At 38.2% G+C, this 24,027-nt stretch overlaps 1 protein-coding gene across 3 annotated transcripts in view; it reads left to right on the top strand.

Annotated features, from left to right (window-relative positions):
• Positions 1 to 18,620, top strand: part of ATP11A (ATPase phospholipid transporting 11A) — a 135,542-nt gene extending 116,922 nt beyond the window's left edge. The window contains exons 26-30 of one of the 3 annotated variants that reach the window (XM_032226211.1): positions 3,601 to 3,666; positions 4,461 to 4,564; positions 5,667 to 5,832; positions 11,127 to 11,231; positions 14,534 to 14,619. In XM_032226211.1, the coding sequence (XP_032082102.1) occupies positions 3,601 to 3,666; positions 4,461 to 4,564; positions 5,667 to 5,832; positions 11,127 to 11,216 (426 nt within the window). In that variant the 3' untranslated portion in view covers positions 11,217 to 11,231; positions 14,534 to 14,619. Of the gene's footprint in view, positions 1 to 3,600; positions 3,667 to 4,460; positions 4,565 to 5,666; positions 5,833 to 11,126; positions 11,260 to 14,533 lie in introns of all 3 variants that reach the window. The other 2 variants (XM_032226210.1, XM_032226209.1) reach the window with 2 other exon arrangements.
• Positions 18,621 to 24,027: the final 5,407 nt, after the last annotated feature.

The raw sequence follows: 24,027 nt of genomic DNA, 5'->3' as shown, positions 1-24,027 counted from the left end.
ATAGAGGAAAGTTTCGATCCTTTTCCCATAGAAAGTCATTGAACTTGAATACAACTAGTCCTCAACTTACAACAGTTCACTTAATGACTGAAGTTACATCAGCACTGAAAAAAGTGACTTACAGCTGTTCTTCACACTGTTCTTCACACTTATGATCATTGCAGCAGTCCCATGGCCACATGACCAAAATTTGGATCTTTGGCAACTGCTTCATATTTATGATGGTTGCAGTGTCCTGGGCTCACCTTTTGCAACCTTCTGCCAAGCAAAGTCAGTAGGAAAGTCAGATTGACTTAACAACCAGGTTACTGATTTAACCGCAGTGATTCACTTAATTGTATGTAGCAAGAAAGGTTGTAAAATGGGGCAAAACTCACTTAACAAATGTCTCACTTAGCAATAGAAACTTTGAGCTCAATTATGGTTGTAGATTGAGGACTATCTGTATAAGGAGATTTCTTTACTTAATGGATAATTACATGGTAGAATTGAGTTTCAAATAGTTTCAAGTTTATTAGAATTTGTATGCTGCCCACTCCCATAGGGACCCTGGGCGGCTCACAACAGACAAGAAACATTTAATTTTAAAAAATAGAGATAAAAATAAAAATACAGTATTAAAATTCATGTCATCCATTCCATCTAAGCGGGGCTGGATATCAATCTACAGCCCCAGGCCTGCCGGAACAGCCAGGTCTTGACGGCTTTACGGAAGGCCGAGAGAGTGGTAAGGGTCCGGATCTCTGCAGGTAGATCGTTCCACAGGGCCGGTGCAGCAACAGAGAAGGCCCTCCCCCGGGGAGTCGCCAGCCGGCATTGTCCGGCTGATGGCACCCGGAGGAGGCCCAACCTGTGCGATCTTGTTGGTCGTTGGAAGGTAAGTGGCAGGAGGCGGTCTCTCAGGTAGCCAGGTCCTAAACCATGAAGGGCTTTAAAAGTAATGACTAGCACCTTGAAGCGCGTCTGGAGACCAATAGGAAGCCAGTGCAGCTCCCGGAAGATAAGTGTAATATGGGTGTATCTAGATATACCCCATATCGCTCGCGCGGCTGCATTCTGGACCAACTGTAGTCTTCGAACACTCTTCAGGGGCAGCCCCATGTAGAGCGCGTTACAATAATCCAGTCAAATAACACTGATTTCGTTGTTGTTTTGGGTGACATCTATGAAAAAATTTCAGATGCTCATGAAAATGTGCTGCTCAAACACTATACTTTTCTGCACACACTGAAAAAAAAATAGAGGGAATATTGACTCTCCCACCCCTACCTGGAGTCGAGGCTGATGCCAAACCCAGGAACTGGCTAGGCAGATCTCAAAGAATAGAATCCTGCGCTCTTGTCCCAGCCAAGTCTTAATGATACAGTCTTCTCCTCAACAATTAATTCATGGCCATGGTGGTTTTATTACAGACTGATCTAGCATTCATTACCAGCCACTAATAGCCCAGGGCCTTGAAAACTTGAATTGTTATAAAAATGTTCAGTATTCATATAAACAACTGATACTGAATTACGGAATTATGGACATTTTTTAAATAATGTTAAATATTTTCCCATTAATATGGAATGTATGTAAATCAAAGAAGATATTTTAAAATTATTTGTTACAAATATCAAATATTAACATAGAATTGGAAATGAGAGTCATGTGATTCATCTCATTTTGCTTATTCAGAAAAAAGTACCTTCTTGTTGTCGATTTCACTCCTGAATCCTATTCTGTTTGTTGATCTCTAATTCTGATCACTATTTGATGCAAAGTTTTGGAATATATTGATACATGAGATCTAATATCCAAAATATATATATAAGTTTAAAACTTATTTGTTGAAGATGAAAATTAGAAATATTGCATCCTTTTTAATGTATAGTTCTTACACTATACATGAGAGGGTTATTCATCTTGGGAAGTTGTCCACAAGAGGGAGAAGAGATTGTAACATTATTCTAATTATTCTGCAAGTGGAGTTACACATTTCTGGATCCGTCATTTGGTAGCTAAAGTTATTTTATTGGTATTATGGATTATTTTCAATAGAAAATAGAAATTTAATAGAAAGTGGATGAGTAGGTCATGAAAGAAAAGATAGAAATGTAATGCCAATCAGACCACAAATGATAAGGATGAGTTTTGTTTTGTTTTGTTTTACATTTGATATTAACAGAGAAATTCTTATACAGGATATAAGGATGCTTTTTTAATTCTATTGGATTTATTCCTTGATAAGGATGCATATGATTTAAATCTTTTTACATTATAATTCATGTACTATCCAATTAAAATGACATTTGCTCTTTCCTTTCATAGACAGCCTTTTCAATCCAACCCCCATAATAGATGCATGGCACAAAATTGTGTGAATCATAAAATGTATTTTAAATTTAATGAAAGTGTAAAATAATATAGTATTTAAACACTATGTTTGTTTATATCACAACAGAAATTTCCAATTTCAGCCATTCTGTTTTATACCTGCATATCTTCTATCCCATACCCAAATTCCATAGTTGCCCAGCATTCAAGGTTCACTGATTATGATTTAATGATGGGTAGGCAGGAGGTCTTTTTAAAAAATATTTCTATATTTTGGTACTTGCTGAGGCTTTTGACTTTTACAGGTAGTCCTTGATTTAACGACCACAATGGAGCCCAAAATTTCTATTGCTAAGCAAAACAGTTGTTAAGTGAATTGTGCCCCATTTTACAACCCTTTTTTGCCGCAGCTCTTAAGTGAATCACTGCAGTTCTTAAGTAAATCATACAGTCATTAAGCAAACTTGGCTTCTCCCATTAGCCTTGCTTTTCGGAAGCCAGCTACGAAGGCTACAAAAGTTACCACATATCTCCAGGAGTGTGTAACTGTCAAAAATACATGTCAATTCTCAAGTGCCTGAATACTTGAATACTGATCACATGTGCATGGGGTTACTGCCACTGTCATTTTAAAAACTGGTCATAAGTCACTTTTGTTCAGTGCTGTAACTTTCAACAGTCACTAAACAAATGCTTGTAAGTTGAGGCATATCTATATATGGGCTGTAGCATGATGACTCAATCTTAGAAAGCTGAATTCAGTAGTAGCATACATGATGTGTTGCAAGCATTAAATGCTTAATTCCCATGTGTCATCATCATATTGGTCTATTACAGGTAGCTCTCAATATACAGCCATTTATTTAGTGACTCTTCAAAGGTACAACAGCACTATAAAAAGTGACTTATTATCAGCCCTCACACGTGTTATAGCATTCCCAGGTTCCTGTGATACAAATTCAGATACTTAGTTATCAGCATCATCTAAGAAGATTGTAGCGTCCAGGGAACATGTGATCCTTTGTGACCTTCCCAACTGCATTCTAACAAATTCAAGGGGGGAGGAGCTGGAGTCACTTAACAACTGTGTGATTCACTTAACAACTTTGTGATTGTTTAACAACTATGGCAAAAAAAAATGTTATAAAATCATGCCTGGCTCCTTTGACTGCCTTGCTTGGACAACTGTGATCATAAGTCTGGGACTGCCTATAAGCAACATTGTTCTAATGTTTTCTTTATTGTAATATCTAACCTAGGACTTGTTTATTCCTTCCTGAATAGATGTTTGGAAACTGGACCTTTGGAACACTGGTGTTCACTGTATTGGTATTCACCGTTACATTAAAGGTATAATTTTCTAAAGCATCAAAATGACAACATTCTTATAATCCAAATGATTTGAATGTTACTTAAGAAAAAATAATGTCTCAAAGAAAAGAAAAGAAAAGTGTATAAAGATATTCATGCCATGCAAAAGGTAATAAAAAGAGATTTTCCCCTCATAAACTAAAAGCTGTGGTATTCTGTCAGAGCTCTCTGATTACTTAGTCCTTTAAGAAGATGAGCGTTTAGAAATCATTGGTAGTGAAGTTGATCATAATGAGACTTGTTACTGCTGTAATTCAAAGAAATTTTAAAAAGAGCCTGTAAAATTAATTACATAAAGTGCCTCATCAGCCCTTTATATGAAGAATTTCTAAGAACTGTTCTGCATTTGGCTTCCAATTAGATTTGAATGCTTGTAGCTTTTAGAAGAAACTATCAATAGTAATGGTAAACAAATAATAATTTTACAATTGAAGCTTCTGAGGAATATGACGTAGAGAAAGATGAGAAAGAAAATATATTTTTGGCTCGTGAAGAATAGATCCGATGTGAAAATGAAAAAGAAAATTACATGGTATGACAACAGAAAATGTAGGGGATGAAATAGTCTGATAAATGCTAATAAAAACTGCAATTTAGCTACAACTATATTGTATTATTTAGAAGTACTTTTCAGCACTGGTTTAGTTAGCTAAGTACAAATTGCTCAGAAATCCAGTATTCAGCATGTTAAGGCCATCGTAGACCAAATAAATATTTATATAGTCTCCTTCCTATAGATCCTGTAATATTGATAGTAGTATTTTTCTAAACAGCTTGCACTGGATACTCACTATTGGACATGGATCAACCACTTTGTGATCTGGGGATCACTACTTTTCTACATTGTCTTTTCTCTTCTCTGGGGCGGGATCATTTGGTAAGAATAATTGTGAACCTATATTTAAATTCCTTTGTCCGTTGCATGTAAAATTCAGACATCCAGAGTCATATTGCGTATCTAGGCCCCCATAGCCTCCGGACTATGGAACAGAACCTCTATGGAAGTAGTGGAATTCAAATTTTTTTACTACCGTGGGTGTGGCTTGGTGGGCATGGTGTAGCTTGGTGGGCATGGCAGGGAAAGCATACTGTAAAATCTCCATTCCAACCCCACTCCAGGGGAAGGTTACTGCAAAATCCCAATTTCTTCCCGATCAGCTGGGACTCGGGAGGCGGATAATAAAGGAGGCTGGGGCCAATCAGAGGTGGTATTTACCAGTTCTCCGAACTACTCAAAATTTCCATTACTAGTTCTCCAGAACTGGTCAGAACCTGCTGAATACCACCTCTGCTGTATGGCATCTTTTAAATGACCTGGGGTGAAGATATAAAACTGAGTCTCATTATCACATTCAGTTGATATCTCATCCCACACTATTGGATGACCTTCTCCACTGGTTTCAACTTAAACAGGAAAAGAGAAAGCACAAAATCCTGAGGTAATAGAATGTCTGTGTGCAATTATTTACATTCAACTAGGTTTTTTTATGTATGTGGATGCATTTGTGTATGTGTGTTTGTCTGTGTACATACACACACATACAAAGTTAGTTCCTAATGACTTCTATGCCCTTTTCTTGTTATTTTTCTAGGCTCTAATGGGGCCCTGACTGTCCCAAAATCATCCAGCCAGCTTCCATGCCTAAGAAGGGATTAGAATTCTCTTAGTTTCTAGACTGGTAACTTAACCACTAAACCAAACTGGCTTTCCAAAGTTGCTTGCAAAATATATTTTTTTTCCTCCTGGCATGGGGAAGGCTACACTGCCAATGTAAAAATGTACATTAAAGAGACAGGTTAATAGAAAATACTGCCATTTTAGCTATTTATCTCCTTGCAGAACACTAAAATCCAGTGAAAATATAGTGTTTTGATCTAACCAGTCTAGGAATGTGGACATGGGATATAATAATAAAAACATGCATGTTGAAATCTCTATTGCTTTAATACATGACAGTATTTTTCTCTTCATCCATTAGGCCATTTCTCAACTACCAGAGGATGTACTACGTATTCCTGCAGATGCTATCTACTGGTCCTGCCTGGCTGGGCATTATTATGCTTATAATTGTTAGTCTTCTTCCAGATGTCCTCAAAAAGCTTCTGTGCCAGCAGATATGGCCTACAGCAACAGAAAGAATTCAGGTAAAAATTTAACTGTCTTGTTTTTACAGATCACATCTATCTAAATATCTTCTAAACATCTCTGATTTTATTGCTTGCAGTTTTATTTAATCAATTAGTAAGACACTGAGAATACAGTAAATTATTGTAATATTTTACATAGTAGCTTATTTTATGCATAATTCTTTTGAATCTTTTGAAAAAGAAAAAAATGACAAAAACAACAATATACAAATCATATAATTTGAGAGCATATATAAATTTCTAATCTTAAGAAGAGATACAAAATTGTAAAAATCCATACCCAATATTTATATCAAAAACCTGTATAAATAGATATAATTTACTACCATAGGAATTACATTGTTATACTGTATTCCACAGTCTTATTGCATGGAGACCAAATGTGAACAAAACAAACTTTAACGAAAAGAGTCTTCAAATAGTTTTTCTACTATTTCTTACTTTTTAAACTACTACTGGCCCAAAGAAAGATGCATCTTACTTTTGATGCAGTCAATTTGGCAGCTAAAAGAAATAGCATGTATTTATTTGTTTCCAATAAAAATGGATAATAAAATTACATTATGATTAAAGACTATTGTATAATTTTCAGTTTTCTCAAAATATTAAAATGATTAAATTGCCATTACCATTACAGATATGTACCAATGGAATTAAAATCCTTCCAGCACAGATTAGAAAGATTATATTTAATGTCATGCAATTTAAAAGGATATAATAACATATTATTTTGATATCATATTAATTTTTCTACCAATTATATCCAAACTTTGCTTGACAGGAAGTAAGCTAGAGACTATATCTTTATGCATTCATGTTCTATAAAGCTTATTTCCACTTTAATTCCTTACTATAATTGTGTAAAGCAACTTCTTTCTAGCTATTCAAACAGATTGTCTCCACTGACATGCCCACACCTGCAGAGTTGAATGTATGATGGGTTGAATGGCTTTGACATCAAAAGATAGAAGTATCAATGCAGTCAAGGGCATTGTAAATCAAAAATCTGTTACTCTGATAATCTAATTCTTCCTTAAAAATCAATTCTGCTCTAAACTTCAGATATCTATAATGTGGTATGCCAAATTAGGATAAAAACAATGCTGGTTCTAATGTTTTATTTAACTTCCAATAAAGCAATGCATTCCAAAACAGGGTCACATATTCTCTCTTCCCATTCCTATATGCGAGATGCCTATATGCAAACCTTTTTTGGCTACTGTGCCAAGAGGGGGGGCGCACAGGAGGGTTGTGCGCCAGCGTGCCACACCCATAATGCTATGTGTACCCCCCAGCGCACGTGCATGCATGAGATTATAGACCCCCACCCTTTTGCTGTGGTTTTTTCACCTTCCCCAGGCTCCAGAGGCTTTCTAGGAGGCTGGGGAGGGTGAAAACAGCCTTCCTGGCCCCGCCCCCGGAGGCCTCAGGAGCTTCCCTGAAGCCTCTGGAGGGCAAAAAATGGACCTATGGGGAACCCAGAAGTTTGGGAATTGTGACTTCCGGTTTGTCCGTGAAGCCGATTTTCAACCTCCAGATCCTTCAGTAGGCTCCGGAGGGCGAAAAACAAACCTATGGACAAACCAAAAATCACTTCTGGTTTGCTCATAGGGCTGGCTTTTGCCCTCCGGACCCTTCAGGGGCCTTCAGGAGGCTTCCCTGAAGGCTCCGGAGGATAAAAACTGGCCCTATGAGCAAACTGGAAGTGACTTCTGGGTTCCCCGTAGGGCCAATTTTCGACTTCCGGAGCCTTCAGGAGGCTTCCCTGAAAGCTCCGGAGGGCAAAAAACGCCCATACGAGCAAACTGGAAGTGACTTCTGGGTTCCCTGAAGGGCCAACTTTCGACTGAAGGCTCCGGAGGGCAAAAAACGGTCCTACAAGCAAACTGGAAGTCTGTTCCTGAATTTCCAGTTTGCCCATAGGGCTGGTTTTTCGTGCTGCGTCAAAACTGCATCAAAAGAAGGCTGAAGTCAGCTGGCCAGCATGTGCATATGCGCTGGCCAGCTGACAGGGCATCACCTCGCAGGCCCTGACAAATGGCTCCGTGTGCCCCCTATGGCGCGCATGCCATAGGTTCGCCATCACGGCTATATGCTGTTGAAATTCTCAAGCAAGCATTTATCTTGGATTTTGTGGAATAACTATGCAGACCACAAGTAACTGAGCAGGTTTCCAACAAGCCCTCACCAGTCTGCACCAATCAGAAACCAGCATGGCTAAAGGCCAATTAGAAGTCAGGATACCTGGCTATAAAGTCCCTGGTCCGTTGCTGATGGTCTGCTTAGCAATTACTTTGTTTTTGAAGATGCCAGCTACAGTTGCTGGGAAAACACCAGGAAATCTCTTCTTATGGTCACTAAACTCTAAAGCCTAATATTGTGAAATAATCCTCCAAATAATACTTCACTTCGTATAGTGAAGTACAAAGCATGATATTCAACATGTTTCGAGTCAATCAGACATTTTGATCTTAAAATCTGACATCAAACTTATTAGCATTTACCGTATATACTTTCCCATGCATTTAATGACATGGTAATTTCTCTAAATAGTCTGACTTGGATGAAAACAATCTGACATTCAGTTTGCCGAAGCAATGCAAAAATATATTTTGACTCTTTATTTTTTCAGTTAAGTTCAATGTATCCAGTAGGATAATCTATTTTTTTAAATGTAATATAATTCACCTATGTTGATATTTCAAATATATGACAAACCTATATGACTAAATTTAAATAAATGGCTTTATTTCAAATTGTCGCTTAGAGATTGTTTTCAGGACATTATGTGAAAAAAAATTAAAATCACAGTATGCTACATAAATTGCATTGTATTAAATAATATGAATGGCCTATGATAGTAGCTATTATAGACCCGAAACAGAGTTCCAGGACAAGGAATTAAGTGTGTAGTAATACAGTAATAGTAAGTAGAAGCAAGAACTGGTTTGTAGCATGTCACACTTGTCTAAGTGTGGTATAGCTGAGTCATCATGTATAGGATTACAATAATAATTAGGATGTTGTACTATGTTCATAAAAGTATCTGGTGTACAAGTTTGAGGGACTTCTCCGTGATTTGAATGTGCACCTTTCTATATGCATTACATTGACAATGTTTCTTTGTAAGCCTTTGGGATTTAATCAGATTTATTCCTTGTGTTTCTTCTTTTCCCACTCTCAATACACTCCTGTCTTCCATACTGCTTTTCCTAAATAACTGCTACCTTGCTTTAAACTAAAAATGATGTGCACGGGTACTACCATCAATCTTCTTGGGAAATCAGACTAAACACCAGTGCCTTTCTGTTGAGCAGTCTACCATCTTTATGCTTTCTCAGACTTCAAGCAGTCTAAGTTTCTAATGGAGCAAAAGGTGATTTTTTTCCTGCCTTTCTGCATGTGTGGTCATATCATTGAGAGGATGTTAGAAAGTGCATTCAGAATCACAACATATCAATCATAATCCATCTCCTCAATAGAACATTAAACAACAATTACAATACTTTTATATATTTTTCTTTGCATTTCCAAGTGAACGATATATGTAACTATATGCATGTATTCTTTATCATTGTTTGTATATAAATAATACAATAGAATACCCCTGTTGTGTTTATTTATTTTTTAATAATTTAAATAGTAACAACAATTGCTAAGCATAGATGTGATGGGAATTCCTGAATGCCATTATTCATTTGTAATCATGAACCATGATTGCCATTATATGAACATGTCTGCCTAAATCTATGGCTTCAAAGTATGCTTACTTTGAAAATGATTCAAAATGTTTTGGTTCTTGTATGAGGATAGCATCTCTCTGCTATTTATTAAAGAATCTAGGTCCCCCCCCCCCAATGCTTCTAGGTGTTTCGGGCATGGGAGAAGTTGCTATTGTCTTAAGAAATCTTCTTATTAAAATTAATGTGAATCTTATAGCAGGAATGCCTTTTTGAAATTAGTGTAAAGATCATAGAAAATTTGGGTTCCTTCAATGGATAGCAGAGAGGTGCCTTGCTGAAGTTCACCCCAAGTACTGGTGCTAAATCATTTTCAAAGTATGCCCAGAACTATTGTTTCTTTCACTCTAATTTCCCTTTGCATACTAGCATGTCATCTTTCCTAATTTGATGAAATTAGCATCTTTGTTTCTAAACACCAGCTAAATTTTTATCTAATCTTATAAATCAGGATCAGGAATCTCTATACTTGAAGTTTGGCCTGTATTTCATACAGAGATTTATTCTTTCGCTTTTCAATTTCCATTTTTTTCCAAGTTCTTTACAGTCTTTATGTTGCTCTGCTTGTCACTTCTGAGTGGTAAGCAAGAACATTTATTCTTAACATCTAAAATTGAAGGAGGAAGATTGACTCTCTCTTTCTTTCTTTTGCTTTTTTATTTCCATGGCTTAATAAAGCGTGAACGACAAACTGCATTGGGCTATTAAATCGGTGAAACTGCAAAAGCTTTGGAGGAATCTTTTTCTTTTGGGAAATTATTAGCCAAATCCGATTTCTTATCATAATTCTCATAAATCTAATTAGGATTTCTTCTAACTTGCATCTTTTTCTGACAATTATACATTTATCTCATTTATCCTGCTATATGTAATTATTCTGGTTTTACAAGATGGGTATTAATGTACCTTCATTTCTACTTAACATTTTTCTTGCTTCAAAAACATTTTTGCTGTAAGCAAAATATTATTCCTTTAATTCAAATTTTCTTTTTGATTAAAGTAACAGTAAAAAGCAAGCATTAAATCTGAAAATAAAAGTCAGATTTGGAGTTCTGAATAAGGCTATAACTACTTTTCTGCATGTGGCCTACGGGTGTCTTCATTCTATCTTTTGCATGATCATGTAAGGTATTATCTTTCCATTTAAAAGCATCACAGGTCTTTCCAGAAATAAAGTCTCAGTTGCAAAGGGAATCAATGCAAAGGATCACAATTTTTACTCAGACCTAATATCAGCAAGAACGGTGACGGTTAATGCTGAAGTCACTATTATTTGAACACAGACCAGTTACTATCTTCTGACTAAATGTAAAACTAGAAAATAAAAAAATATAAAACTACTTTATGAAAGAATACAAAGCCACTGAATTCTAACTATAATAAAACAGTTATTTCTTGACATTTTTTTTTCAACCTGTCAGGTTTTCATTAGCAGGATTTAAATATTTTTGCGTTATATGAGCTATCCTAACACGATTATTTACATGTTCCTCTTAAGATGTTCATTTTGGACCTATTGTATAGTTTCAGTGTTTTTCCTCATCCTTGCAGAGGAGTTTGAAACATAAATCAACCCTAAATACTTTGATGAACAACGATGACCCACTTCTTGAAGGAGCCCTTTCTGCTTCCGAGACATAATTAGATCACTGATAGGTAACAGCATTGATCGTGGTACTATTAGGTAATTTCTACTAGTGTGCTGTGATATTTTCAAAGAGAAAGCCATTTCCTCCAGAGTTTTTGCTGTATTTTCTCAATTTAAGTCTGATTCTTCTATTCTGAGTATTATAGTCTGTTTTTGATTAGTTCACCATACAGGTAAGTTTTTAATAATAGAGTGTTGTGTGTGTGAGCCTGTATGTGCATGCATTCTGAAAAAAAAAAAAGAATTTAAAATTTGTTTCATTTTTTTTCACTTATTTTAGTTAGGTGGCATGCACAATTGCAGTTTAATTAAATATGGTATTCAAACAACTATGTGTAAGATGAGTCAAAGAATATTTTCCCAAGAATTTTGTATAAAACTTCCATTTATAATGAAGGCTGCCAATCTGTGACATTGCCTGTACCTAACATGATGAAACAAATCTCAAAGGTACCAATATTTATCTTAAATATCCAAACATGTATATAAGCAAAAACTACACATTTCAAAGCACTCGGATGGACATTACAGGTACACAGGAATATACAGTTCAAAATAAATACTGTATTTTTTGGAGTATAAGATGCACCGGAGTATAAGACACACCAAGATTTTGAAGAGGCAAATTAAAAAAAAGTTTTTCTTTCTGCAGACCTCCCAAAAATGGCCCGCTTTTGCAAAAAAATTCCCCCCCCCAAAAGGGTATGAATAGCCTTTAGGAGTCTTGTAGAATGTTCTGGGGGGGGGGACAAGCAAATAACAGCCAATTTTTCACAAAAATGGGCCCTTTTTGTCAAAAAAAGGGCATGCATGGCCTTTAGGAGGCTTAGGGAGTGCTCCTGGGGGCTGGGGGGGCAATTTGAGCAAAAAATGGCCCGTTTTTTGCAAAGGGGCTGGGTTTTGGGAGGCAAACAATGCTTATTCAGTGTAAAAGACACACCCAGATTTTCAGCCTCTTTTTTGAGTGAAAAAGGTGCGTCTTATACCCCGAAAAATACGGTAAATTTCTCTAAGAAATATTTTCACACATTATAAATGAGGAACAAAGAACAGAAGTCCAATTTCACACGCGTTGTATTGCATAGATTATAATGTGCAAAGAAGCCTTTGGAAAGTTAAATATATCCAGGGTTGTGTGAAACATTGAGAAGAAAATTTCCCAAAGGAAATTAGCATGAATGAAGCAGTTCTTCCTGGTGTTTGAAAGCACCCATATCTTCTTGGAAGTCCTGCATAGCTTCCTCAACAGCTGTCACCAAGTGTTCACATACAGACAATCCTGCCTTTGGGAACACTATGAAGACAAAACAATTGTGCATGTTCTTTGCCCTTAGACAGTCAGGAACAGCTGCTGAAGTTTTCCCCAGCATGATTTGTGAATCAGCCCTTCAGGTACTTGTGCAACCTTAAACATTTCCTTGTAAATTAGGGATGGAAATAACCTGAAGTGCTTTAGTAGCCCAAAACAGAGTTGCTAAAATACCTGACCTTATTCTTTTCCATTCAAAAGTAGTCTAATCTAGTTTGATATCTGAACCTGGAAATTCGGATTTGGAAAAAAAATATTCCACAGAACAAGAAAAAAAAATGCAACATTTTTGTTTTTTAGCATTATAAGATAAAATATGCAGAAAAGCTAAATTATCAGAGAATAGGCATGCCATTTTTTAATTTTTAAAAAGTGTTTATATTTTGAGATAGCAATAGCAATAGCAATAGCAGTAGACTTATATACCGCTTCATAGGGCTTTCAGCCCTCTCTAAGCGGTTTACAGAGAGTCAGCATATTGCCCCCCACAATCCGGGTCCTCATTTTACCCACCTCGGAAGGATGGAAGGCTGAGTCAACCCTGAGCCGGTGAGATTTGAACCGCTGAACTGCTGATCTAGCAGTAGCCTGCAGTGCTGCATTTAACCACTGCGCCACCTCGGCTCATATAGATAGAATAGACAGAAAAACATCTCTAGCATTAAATAGCCTATCTGATGGTGAAAATCCATTCAAAATGTCAGATAAATTAATTTGGGGGGAGGGCCATTTCACAGAATGAATATATGTGCTCCTCAAGTCAATAGAACTGGTTATCATTTGAGGGAACACTTTAAGTTAAGTAATTAACTTGTGTTTTCTATAAAATAAATCTGTCACTGGCAATCCACTATAGCTCATAAAGCATTGTCACATTGCTCAGACAGGAGATGGGAACAATCAGATGGAAGAAATTCTAAAAACAAAGATTATTTTTCAGATTGCAATAAGGGCAACTGCTAGTCATGATGATGATAAAAATCACTTATTTTGGCCACTAGATCCCTCTACCCACCATGATGCTTTATACAAAGGATAACATTTGAGGGAGATAATTACTGTAGTTTCTCTCCTTGCCAAAGCTGCATGAAAACATAAATTAAGGCATTGTGATTTAAATGGATTTCTATTTTTAGTCTTTCAGGATTGTGACCAAATTTGATATTACTGTAACGGGTAGAACTGTTTGCCAACCATGCTTTTTTTTTTTCATATCCAGATTTTTCTAGCCAGGGCTCAAAAATCAGGTGGTTTTGCCTTTGTTGTTTTGGCTACAGCAGTGATGGCAAGCCTTTTCAGCACTGAGTGCCAAAAAGGGTGCACGTGTCTGCTCGTCAGGGCTGCAACCCGGACGAGGAGATGCCCAGGTGGCATGCATGTGCCAGAAAATTAACTTCCGGGTTTTGGCACACTCATACACACTGGTCAGCTAGTCTTCCGGATTTCTAGGGCGCATGCGCATGTGACAATCAGCTGGCCAGTGCACATGCTCACGCCGGAAAACGGAAGACCAGATCTTCCAGTTTGCGGCACTGCCACGTGCACAAAGGCCAGCTGATCATTGCACAAGCATGCATGCCAGAAACCAAGAAGAGAAATGGGCAACACCACGTGTGCCATAGGCCCACCATCACGGGGTTATAGGAAGGGCAAGTTGATTCTTACATGAAAATATCCACATAATCATTCCCTTTTGAAATTGAAGAAAACTATCTGCAATTTCAGTCATTTCAATATGACATGAGTATGTAAGGCCAGTATGTAAGATACAGTATAAAAAGCGGCTCCTAGCTGAGGATTTTCTTATTCCCATCATCCACAATATTGTCACATAAAATGAACCAAAATTGTTCCCTCATTCCAACTGTCTTGCCTCTAGTATAATCAAACAGCTGTCCAAGGTTAATTCTGTAGCCATATTGTCACTTTTAGATAGTAGTACTTAATTTCAGTTGTGACTATTAAAATATATACATATTTCTTTTTATTTTTTTTGGGCAGAAAACATCCGACCCTGAGCAGGACGCTATTTCAGAATTCACACCTCTTGCCTCTTTGAAGAGACCAAAATATCGAAGTAATGAATGCAAGAAGTCCTCAGCAAAAAGGTCTCGTTCTAAAAAAATAATGTTCACACGCTGGCAAAACTATGATTATTCAATGCTCCCATCTATCTTTGGCTACTCTAACTATTCCAAGCGTTGCAATTCCAGCACACAGGACTACCACCAAAGTGCAGGTTTTGAAACATCTCTGTGACAGATCACCAACTCAAGCCTTTAAGAACCACAGCAGCTCTTCCCACCCCTCCCCACCTGCAAAGGACCATTTAAGAACTCAACCAGAAAATCGTGACTTTTGCTGCCACATGTAAGATCCTGACAAGCCTGCTACAAAACCAGGAGTATTGGTCTTTTTTTAAAATGTTTTTGAACTATTCAAACAATGAAGTTATGTACACAGTCTGGTACTGTGGAAATAGTTCTAATGCTATTTTCATTCTTCTCAGTCAAAAACTGTGTGTTTCCATCATCCCTTTTCGTTTTGTTCGATGAGCCCTGCTTTGATTTGTGACTATATCTGGATCTGAATTTTGAAAAATGGTCAGTCATAAACAATGCTTTTGGATGTTCAGTCAGCAAGTATATTCGCTAATGCTGCTTTTGACAGTCTTTGTCCTTTCTTTGCTTTTTCTCTGGGTGTTTCGGCTGTGCAAATCAGCACACGGGAAACAGATTCTAATGTCTTTGTATTGTCAGAACAGGACTATATGTGATCTCAAAATATTCTTTTTTTTTTGCTAAAGACCAATGCTTTTAAAGTATAGTTAATATAATACTTAAGAAGTCAGTCTGGCTATCAAATGTGTGATGTGACCACTACAGCAATTGGACTGAAAGTAATTATTGAACCTTCAGAATCAGCCATAGGAGTTTGTAGTAATAAACAAACCATAGTAGCTCTAAAATAGTATATTAGGAAGTGTTCTGCTAGTTTGTGGTCTTTCTTTAATTAAGAAAAAACAAATAATTGATTATTTAACAAATTATTATTAAAGCAAGTATTTTCTTGTTTTACTTTTAATTTGATATTAAAAATAGAAGGGAAATCAACACTAAAAACAAATTTTATGGTATTAACTGTGACTCTGTGTGTTAGGTAGCACCACCATGTGGTGTATTCCCATTATTTAAATAGGGAGTCATTTATGACTCTAGTTTGCTGTCTATTGATTTTAATAGTAGAAAAACACATACCAGCTTGGTTTAATTTTTCCTCCAGTATTTTATTTAGAGTATATAAAAGGGTTAAAGTTTACTGAGAATTAACATTGCTGTTTGTGCAAATCCCCTATTAACTTCCTGAGCAGAGATAGGGACAACAAATGTTTTACAAGGCAAATTGTGAAATATGCATTATACCAAAGACTATAAAGAAAAAAGAATTAGGAGTCCAAGTCTGGTGAAGCTGGTAATGATGGAGCAAGTGAGGAAACCATAATGCAAAGTTCACCCCTTATCTACTTGCACATGACATTCTGCGTTGTAATGAATGGATCTTGTGTTGTAATGTCACAACATAATATCTCATCATTTTTGCATCATCATGTGAGGAACAAGCACTAATGAATGTTATCATTTTTATGTTTTACCATTCCATACAGTTCCCCCCATTTTGGTAATTTTAAGATGCAAGCAATTTCCATTTCTGGTGTTGCTAACACACTCACAACATATTTAATGTTATATATTTATTTGACACTGCATACTTGAAGGTTGGGTAGAAAAGTCCCCTACATAAAACACTGGTTGTAAAATGTAAATATATAAATATTTCTTATTTAAAAGAAAATCAACTTGATGTGGGTATTGATTTTATACCTGTACTAGTGATAAATCTCTCTCTGGGTATAATTAGCAAAATTATTTTTAATGTATTTTTTTAGAAATCTAAAAAATGCCTTTGCAATGAAATATTTTTCAATATTGAAGCTCTTTATATATCTGATTTATGCATACATTTGTTAATATATCAATTCTATTTTCAAGTATATGTTTTAGAAGAATTTTTTTATATATATGAGTTTTGGAGCTCTAGAATTTAGCTTATAATGGAATTGAGATTGTAGAAACTCTGATGAATGTTAATATTAGGCATAGGTTCGTTCTTTCAAATTCATCCAAAGCTGCTGATTTTTATTTTGTTTGCTTCGGCTTGTAAATATTGGCTTTCAATAGACAAGTCTTACAAGGAATTGCTGCCACCATTATTTTGTATTGTTCCATAAAATTTTGTATCACTTGCTCCTTTATGTTTTCATTTCCATCCATTAGCCTTAAATGGGAAAATTCTTATGCGGTTATTGAAAATGCTGCATTCCTGCTCTGCATGCCCAAGAAAGATCTTATGGCAATGTTGTTGCATCTCAACCTTTCCTCCCCAAAAAATTACAGGCTGAAACATTTAATGGTAGTTGTGGAGGGGAAAAAATTAAAAACATCTTTTACCACTGAGTTCAAGGAGCATCTGCCAGTGTATATGTATGAGTGTTGCATGCACACGTGTCAAAAAAGGGCAAATAGTGCCTGAGACTGAACAATCAAAACCCTGCCCCCTTTTATCACCCACATAAAAAGAGGCCGGGCTTTAATCATGCAGAAAGCTGACACTTTCTTGATTTTGTGACTTTTTTGACCATCCCCTCTAGGAGCTGGTCCTAGACTTAATTACTTTTTAACATTAAATTCAATAAGTCTCCTGTAATGATGATCAAATCTGAGATCCCTCTCATTATAATAATAAGTTAGGAGACAGTTTTGAATTTAAAAGCTCCATTTTGTTCACAACAAGGTGGGTTCTAAAAAGATTTTAGGAAAATGACAAAAGGAAAAGATATCTCAGTATTAACCTCAATTTTCCTTCATTGCCTTTCTACAAACAGGCATGTGTGTAAAATTCTAGGTCAGAGACCTCTATGCACTAAATCTCCATATATGTACACTGGTGCTCCCAACATTGAATTCTACCAAATAAGTGAGATATGCAGTCATTACGTCTTACCTTGAAGATCTGAAAAACTAGACTGGTTATTAGCGCAATGCGATGCTTGCACCCCATTTGGTGATGGAAAACTTTTTTGATCTGAGTGGGAGTGAAGGATATTACAAAATTATTTTTTATAGCTGTGGTTTATTTTTATGCACTGTGGATTATATCCCATAATTAGATGTTACAAATGAGCAGCAATAAACAATCTTGATAAAATTAATCAAAACTGATGGAGATCTAAGAAGAGGGAATACTTCATTTTGTTTATTTTCTCCCCAAGTCAGTGCTATCAATTTTTCTAGTTATTTATGGTCTATTATTTTGTCCAACTACCTGACATAAAAACAAAACCATTTAATCTCCTGCTTGCAACACTCTGTTTATTATACATATCATGCAAATATCAGAGGAAATTACACATTGTGATATCCATAAGATCATGTCAGAAAGCTTTAACAGAATATTGTCAGAAGTATTATAAAAGAAATAATTATGTGTATGATTGTACATTGTATAATTGCACACATCAGTTTCTATAGCTTTATCTTTGTCAAAACTATACAGAATTTTAAGTATGTCTGAAATTCTGTGATGTGCTTACTGTTCTCAATAATCTTTCAATCTATATTGCAAAGTAGAATTGGCAGAAAATGCTCTTGGGAAAAATGGAACATAGTTACCAGAACATTAATCATTAAAATATCTATAGTCATCAGCACTAAATACTGACATGCATTTGTAAATGGTACAGTGATTAGTTCACTTGCCTGATAATTCAGCCTTTAAAATCTCTGTTAGATTAATCTATAATACTTCATTAAAAGGTTCAAAGCAGTCTCAATTATTATTAACATGATATATATATATATACACACAATATATACATGTGCATTGATGTAAAGTTTATTTTCTGTGCTGTTTTTAAATTTTCATTTATGTAGATAACATGACTTCTTTATATCCATATTTTGGGACTTTCTGTAGATTCTCTATAAAGCAGTAGATGTTTAAATCTGCTTGCAATAAAATAAAATTTACATATTTGTTTTGGTGTATTGTGTACCAGTCTGCGGGCATGATGCTCTTAATTTAGATAGGAGTTTTAAAAATTGTAATTTCTAAATTACAATTTAATTATACTTTGCTGAATACATTTATACACAATCGGATTTTACTATTGTCTTTTTTACTGTCAGTGCAGAAAAAAATAGAGGTTGGGTTGGTTTGGTTTGGTTGGTTTGTTTATTAGATTTATATGCCGCCCTTCTCCCAAGGACTCAGGGCGGTGTACAACATTAAAAGAAACACATAATACAAAAGTTTAAAAAAATTAAATAGAATATCCCAAACGCAATTAAAATTGACAATGACATTTTAAAAAAAAATTTGAATTAAAATTAACAGTGATTAATAATTTATTTTGTTTTGTTCAGGCTAGGCTAGCTTGCTGGAAAAGCCAACTTTTTAGGGCGCGTCAGAAGGACCGGAGGTCAGGGATTATACGAAGCTCCGGGGGCAGCTCATTCCAGAGGGAAGGCGCTCCCACAGAGAAGGCTCTCCCCCTGGGGGTCACTAGCCAACACTGTATGGCCGACCGCACCCTGAGGAAGCCAATTCTATGAGATCGCACTGGACAATGGGAGGCTACTGGTGGCAGTAGGTGGTCTCGCAGGTACCTGGGCCTAAGCCATAGAGTGCTTTAAAGGTTATAATTAGTACCTTGAATCGCACCCGGAAGACAACCGGCAACCAGTGCAGGCCGCCTAAAAGAGGTGTAACATGGGAGCACCTAGGTGCCCCCATGATAACCTGCGCAGCCGCATTCTGGACCAGTTGAAGCTTCCGGGTGCTCTTCACGGGCAGCCCCATGTAGAAAGCGTTACAGTAGTCCAGGCGAGAAAGGACGAGGGCATGAGTGACTGTGCACAGAGCATCCCGATCCAGGAAAGGGCGCAACTGACGTACCAGGCGAACTTGGTAAAAGGCCCCCCTGGTCACGACTGTCAGGTGTTCTTCTAAACTAAGCCGTGTATCCAGGAGGACACCAGATTGTGGGCCCTTTCTGAGGGGGCTAAAATTTCTCCCCCTATCATCAAAGATGGAACAAGATGCACAAATCGGGATGACGGAAACCACAGCCACTCCGTCTTGGAGGGATTGAGCTTGAGCCTGTTCCTGTCCCATCGGGACATCAGGTCGAGGGCTTCGTTTGGGTGGTTTGGGGTAGAGATGAAAAGTTGGGTATCATCAGCATATTGATGATAGTGTACCCCAAAACCACGGATGATGTCACCCAGTGGTTTCATATATATGTTGAACAGGAGGGGTGAGAGAACCGACCCCTGGGGCACCCCACAAATGACGTGCCTCGGGATCAATCCCTGCCCTCCAGTCAACACAAACTGCGACCGATCCAACAGGTAGGAGGAGAACCACCGTAAAACGGTGGCCTCCACTCCCAACCCCTCAAGTCGTCACAGTAGGATACCATGGTCGATGGTATCGAAAGCTGCTGAGACGTCTAATAGGACCAGGACAGAGGAGCAGCCCCTGTCCCGGGCCCGCCAGAGATCACCGACCAACGCGACCAATGCCATCTCCATGCTGTATCCGAGCATGAAACCCGACTGAAACGGATCCAGGTAGACAGATTCATCCAGGGACTGGGGTCCAGCACGTAAGTGGCAGCACTGAGTCTCCCCATAATTCTGTCCATGCCTTCGGGGGTCACAGAATCAAACTCATCCCAGATGGTCTCCACAAGATTCATCCCCGTCAACTCGCCCGAATCTACCAATCAGAGTCCAAGCCTGTCCGGATCTGAGCGATTTTATCCTGCAGATACTGAACAAATTCTTCAGCCCTACCCTGCAAGGGGTCTTTCCCAGCTCCTTGGTTAAGTAAGGAGTGGGACACCTGTTCTGTCTCCCCTTCACAGCTCTTAACAAACGGCAGACAATTAAACTTAAAAGGAACTTTTCTTTATCTGTTCACAGTTCAAACTGGTTTCGAGCCCAAAAATAACATAAATACAAGTCTTTGACCAGATAACGTAATGAAAACAAATCTTTCTTACGGCAACTCAATTTGAACAAAACTAAAGCAAAACACTTCTTCCCAAAGTCTCTATGAATCAGGGTTACAGACATACAGAGCACTTATCCAAGTGAATCTTACATAAACCACGACTGATGATCAATGTTGTACAAACCAAGGCACGCACGAAGGAACATTGACTCCAGCGACTAGGGCGTGGCAGCATCCGTCCTTTTATCTCCAAACTTGCCTCCCACAAGCCCCAGCTGCATACTGAATCTTGTATCCCAAAAAAACTCACAGCAGAACTGCTGAGTCACAACAGTCACCCTAAACAGGACAGCTGGGCAGTTATCTGCGGACACGATAAGAGCGGGAAAATATTGCAGTTTTGCCACTTTTATTGCCACTAAGTAGGTTTTAATATGAATTCTTACTAGTGTTCGATCAGATTTGGACCGGCTGGCCCTCCAACCACTCTCTAGGCGTCTTTTCCGGGGTTTTATCTCCCAGAGCTCCTTGGTAAACCTGGGAGCTACCCGGGATCGACACCGGGTCAGAGGCCGCAAAGGCAAAACACGATCCAAAGCCCCAGTGGCCGCCCTATCCCAGGCTTCCACTAGGGCTTTGGTCGAGTTGTGAGCAAGGGATTCAGGAAAAGTCCCAAGCTCCATCAGGAACCTTTCAGGGTCCATTAGGCGCCTGGGGCGGAACCATCTAGTCGGTTCTGCCTACCTGCGGTGAGGGGTAGCAGTATGGAAGTCAAGCCTGATGAGGAAATGATCCGACCATGACAAGGGTTGGATAGAAATATCCCCTAAATCTAGATCATCCATCCACTGCCCAGAGACAAAAATCAGGTCAAGCGTGTGTCCCCCATTATGGGTGGGGTCTTGAATTAACTGAGTTAGGTCCATAACCGTCATGGAAGCCATGAACTCCCGAGCTGACTCAGATGTCTCGCCAATGGAAGGCAGATTGAAATCCCCCAGGATCATAAGCCTGGGGAAATCAACCGCCAATCCAGCTAACATATCCAGCAGCTCTGGCAGGGCCGATGAAACGTAGCAGGGAGACAGGTACGTAACAAAAAGGCCCACCTGAACTCCAAGGCCCCAAAAGGGACTCATACCCGCCTATCTGAGGCACAGTGACCTCCTGAGGTCTAAGACTTTCCCTAATAACTACTGCCACCCCCCCCCACCCCTGCCCTGGGCTCTCAGCTGGTGATACGCCCGGAAGCCTGATGGGCATAATTCACTAAGGGGAACACCCCCCTCTTGGCCCAACCAGGTCTCCATAATGCACACCAGTTCTGCTCTACCCTCTTGTATGAGGTCGTAAATGAGGGGAGCCTTATGTACCACGGACCTGGCGTTAAGCGACACCAGCCGGAGACCAGGGTCCTGTAATCCCGAGCACCCAGGAGTGTGAGAAGGGTGATGAGGGTCGGAACGCGCGATCGCTATTAAACAGCGGACTCGCATCCCCTGAACATAATTTGGCCCTCGGCCCCCACCATATCTGCCTCTCCCACAAACAGTAGAGATGGTGAACCCCCCCAATGGAATGGCTTAATGTCTCCCCTGGAATCCCAACCCTTCCCCAGCACTCCCGACCCGCGCCCATTAGTTAGCTCTGGCCTGTGCCCTGGCAGACTCCCCCCCAAGCCTGAGCAATCCGTATCAAACCCCCACACTCTCCCCTTAAAATTTTATTTAAAAACCCCTGTAAAAAACCCCTAAGAAGTCTCTTCTTCACATGCCATAGAGGTACTTTCAGAAGAACTAATCTTAATCAGTTATATAGTAAACTTAGTATAGAAGCATGCCTAATACAAGGGAAATGAGATATTTTTAATGATTTTTTAAAAAAAAGTCTAATGCACATACTATTGCAGAACGTTTAGCATCAAAAAAGCAGTCCTCATTTTACTATGTATTGAATAAGAAATTCAGATTATTTTGCAAGGGAATACAGTATGATGCTATGTACAGAGTGAAAGGATTAAAGTCTTCCATACGAAAATATTTTTGAATTGTTGCAATATCTGAATAAAAGTGAAAAATACCCTTTTAGAGTCAATATAGATAAACCAGCCTATTATAGAAAGGACATAACCAAATTCATTTTTGTATGTGCTTGTAATGCTAAGTAGTTTAATGTCATTAGGACTAATAGATATGACAAAAACATCTGATCAAGCATGATTATTACAGTGACTAGTTAAGAAACATGCCTGTTTTGCTAGTTTTGCTTTTTAAAATTAGCATTAGTTCTTTTTCTTATAAACAACTAAACAGTGTTTTAATTGGCACAGGAGGGAAGAAAGCTCTGCTTTAAAAAAATAGCCTTCACATCCACATAAGATGAAAAATAAAAATTGAATATGGGAATTGAAATCTGCCAACTTATTTTTTTGAAGCAATTATTTTTTGGAGCAACTAATGGTTGATAGGAGAAAGCTTGACATTCATAAAACTGCTGTAGTTAGGGGCATAACTATTACAGGTAGTTCTCGACTTACGACCACAATTGTGCCCAAATGTTCTGTTGTTAAGTGAAGCATTTGTTAAGTGAGTTTTGTCCCATTTTACGGCCTTTCTTGCCACAGTTGTTAAGGAAGTCGCTGCAGTTGATAAGTTAGTAAGATGGTTGTTAAGTGAATCTGGCTTCCCCATCTGGCTTGTCGGAAAGTCGCAAAAGGTGATCACATGACCTTGGGGCACAGCAACGGTCATAAATATGAATCCGTTGCCAAGCATCTGAATCACATGATCATGGGGATGCTGCAAAGGTTGTAACTGAAAAAGGGTCATGTCACTTTTCAGTGCCGTTGTAACTTTGAACAGTCACTAAATGAGAAGTTATAAGTCCGGGACTACCTGTAGATAATAAAATGCTACCTGTTGTCCCATTATCTTTGTTTGAATAGAAAATGTACAGCTAGTCCTTGACTTACGACCATTGCTTAATGACCGCTACAACAGCCCTGAAAAAGTGACTTATGACTGTTTTTCACGTATAACTATTGCAGTATTCCCATGGTCACATGATCAAAATCCAGCTCCTTAGCAACTGGTATTTATTTATGACCGTTGCACTGTCCTTCACATTTGAATGCTTGACAACTGGTTCATATTTATGACAGTTGCAGTGCCCTGAGATCACGTGATCCCTTTTTGCAACCTTCTGACAAGCAGTCAATTGACCGGTCGTGTTATAAACAGCTATGGAACGTGGGCGGATGGGTGGTACAGTGGTCACTGCTCCCGGCTACTACTGGTATGGGCCACCCGGAACTCACCACTGATACAGTCTTGGTCTGATTAAGTGATGCTGCAAATGGAAAAGTCAAAGCACCTGGCTAGCATTGTCTGGGTTTGAAATCCATGCAACTGCACGTCCAG

This window comes from Thamnophis elegans, chromosome 11 (assembly GCF_009769535.1).
Source record: "Thamnophis elegans isolate rThaEle1 chromosome 11, rThaEle1.pri, whole genome shotgun sequence".
Lineage (NCBI taxonomy): Eukaryota > Metazoa > Chordata > Lepidosauria > Squamata > Colubridae > Thamnophis > Thamnophis elegans.
This window is presented reverse-complemented; position numbering and strand designations above follow the sequence as displayed.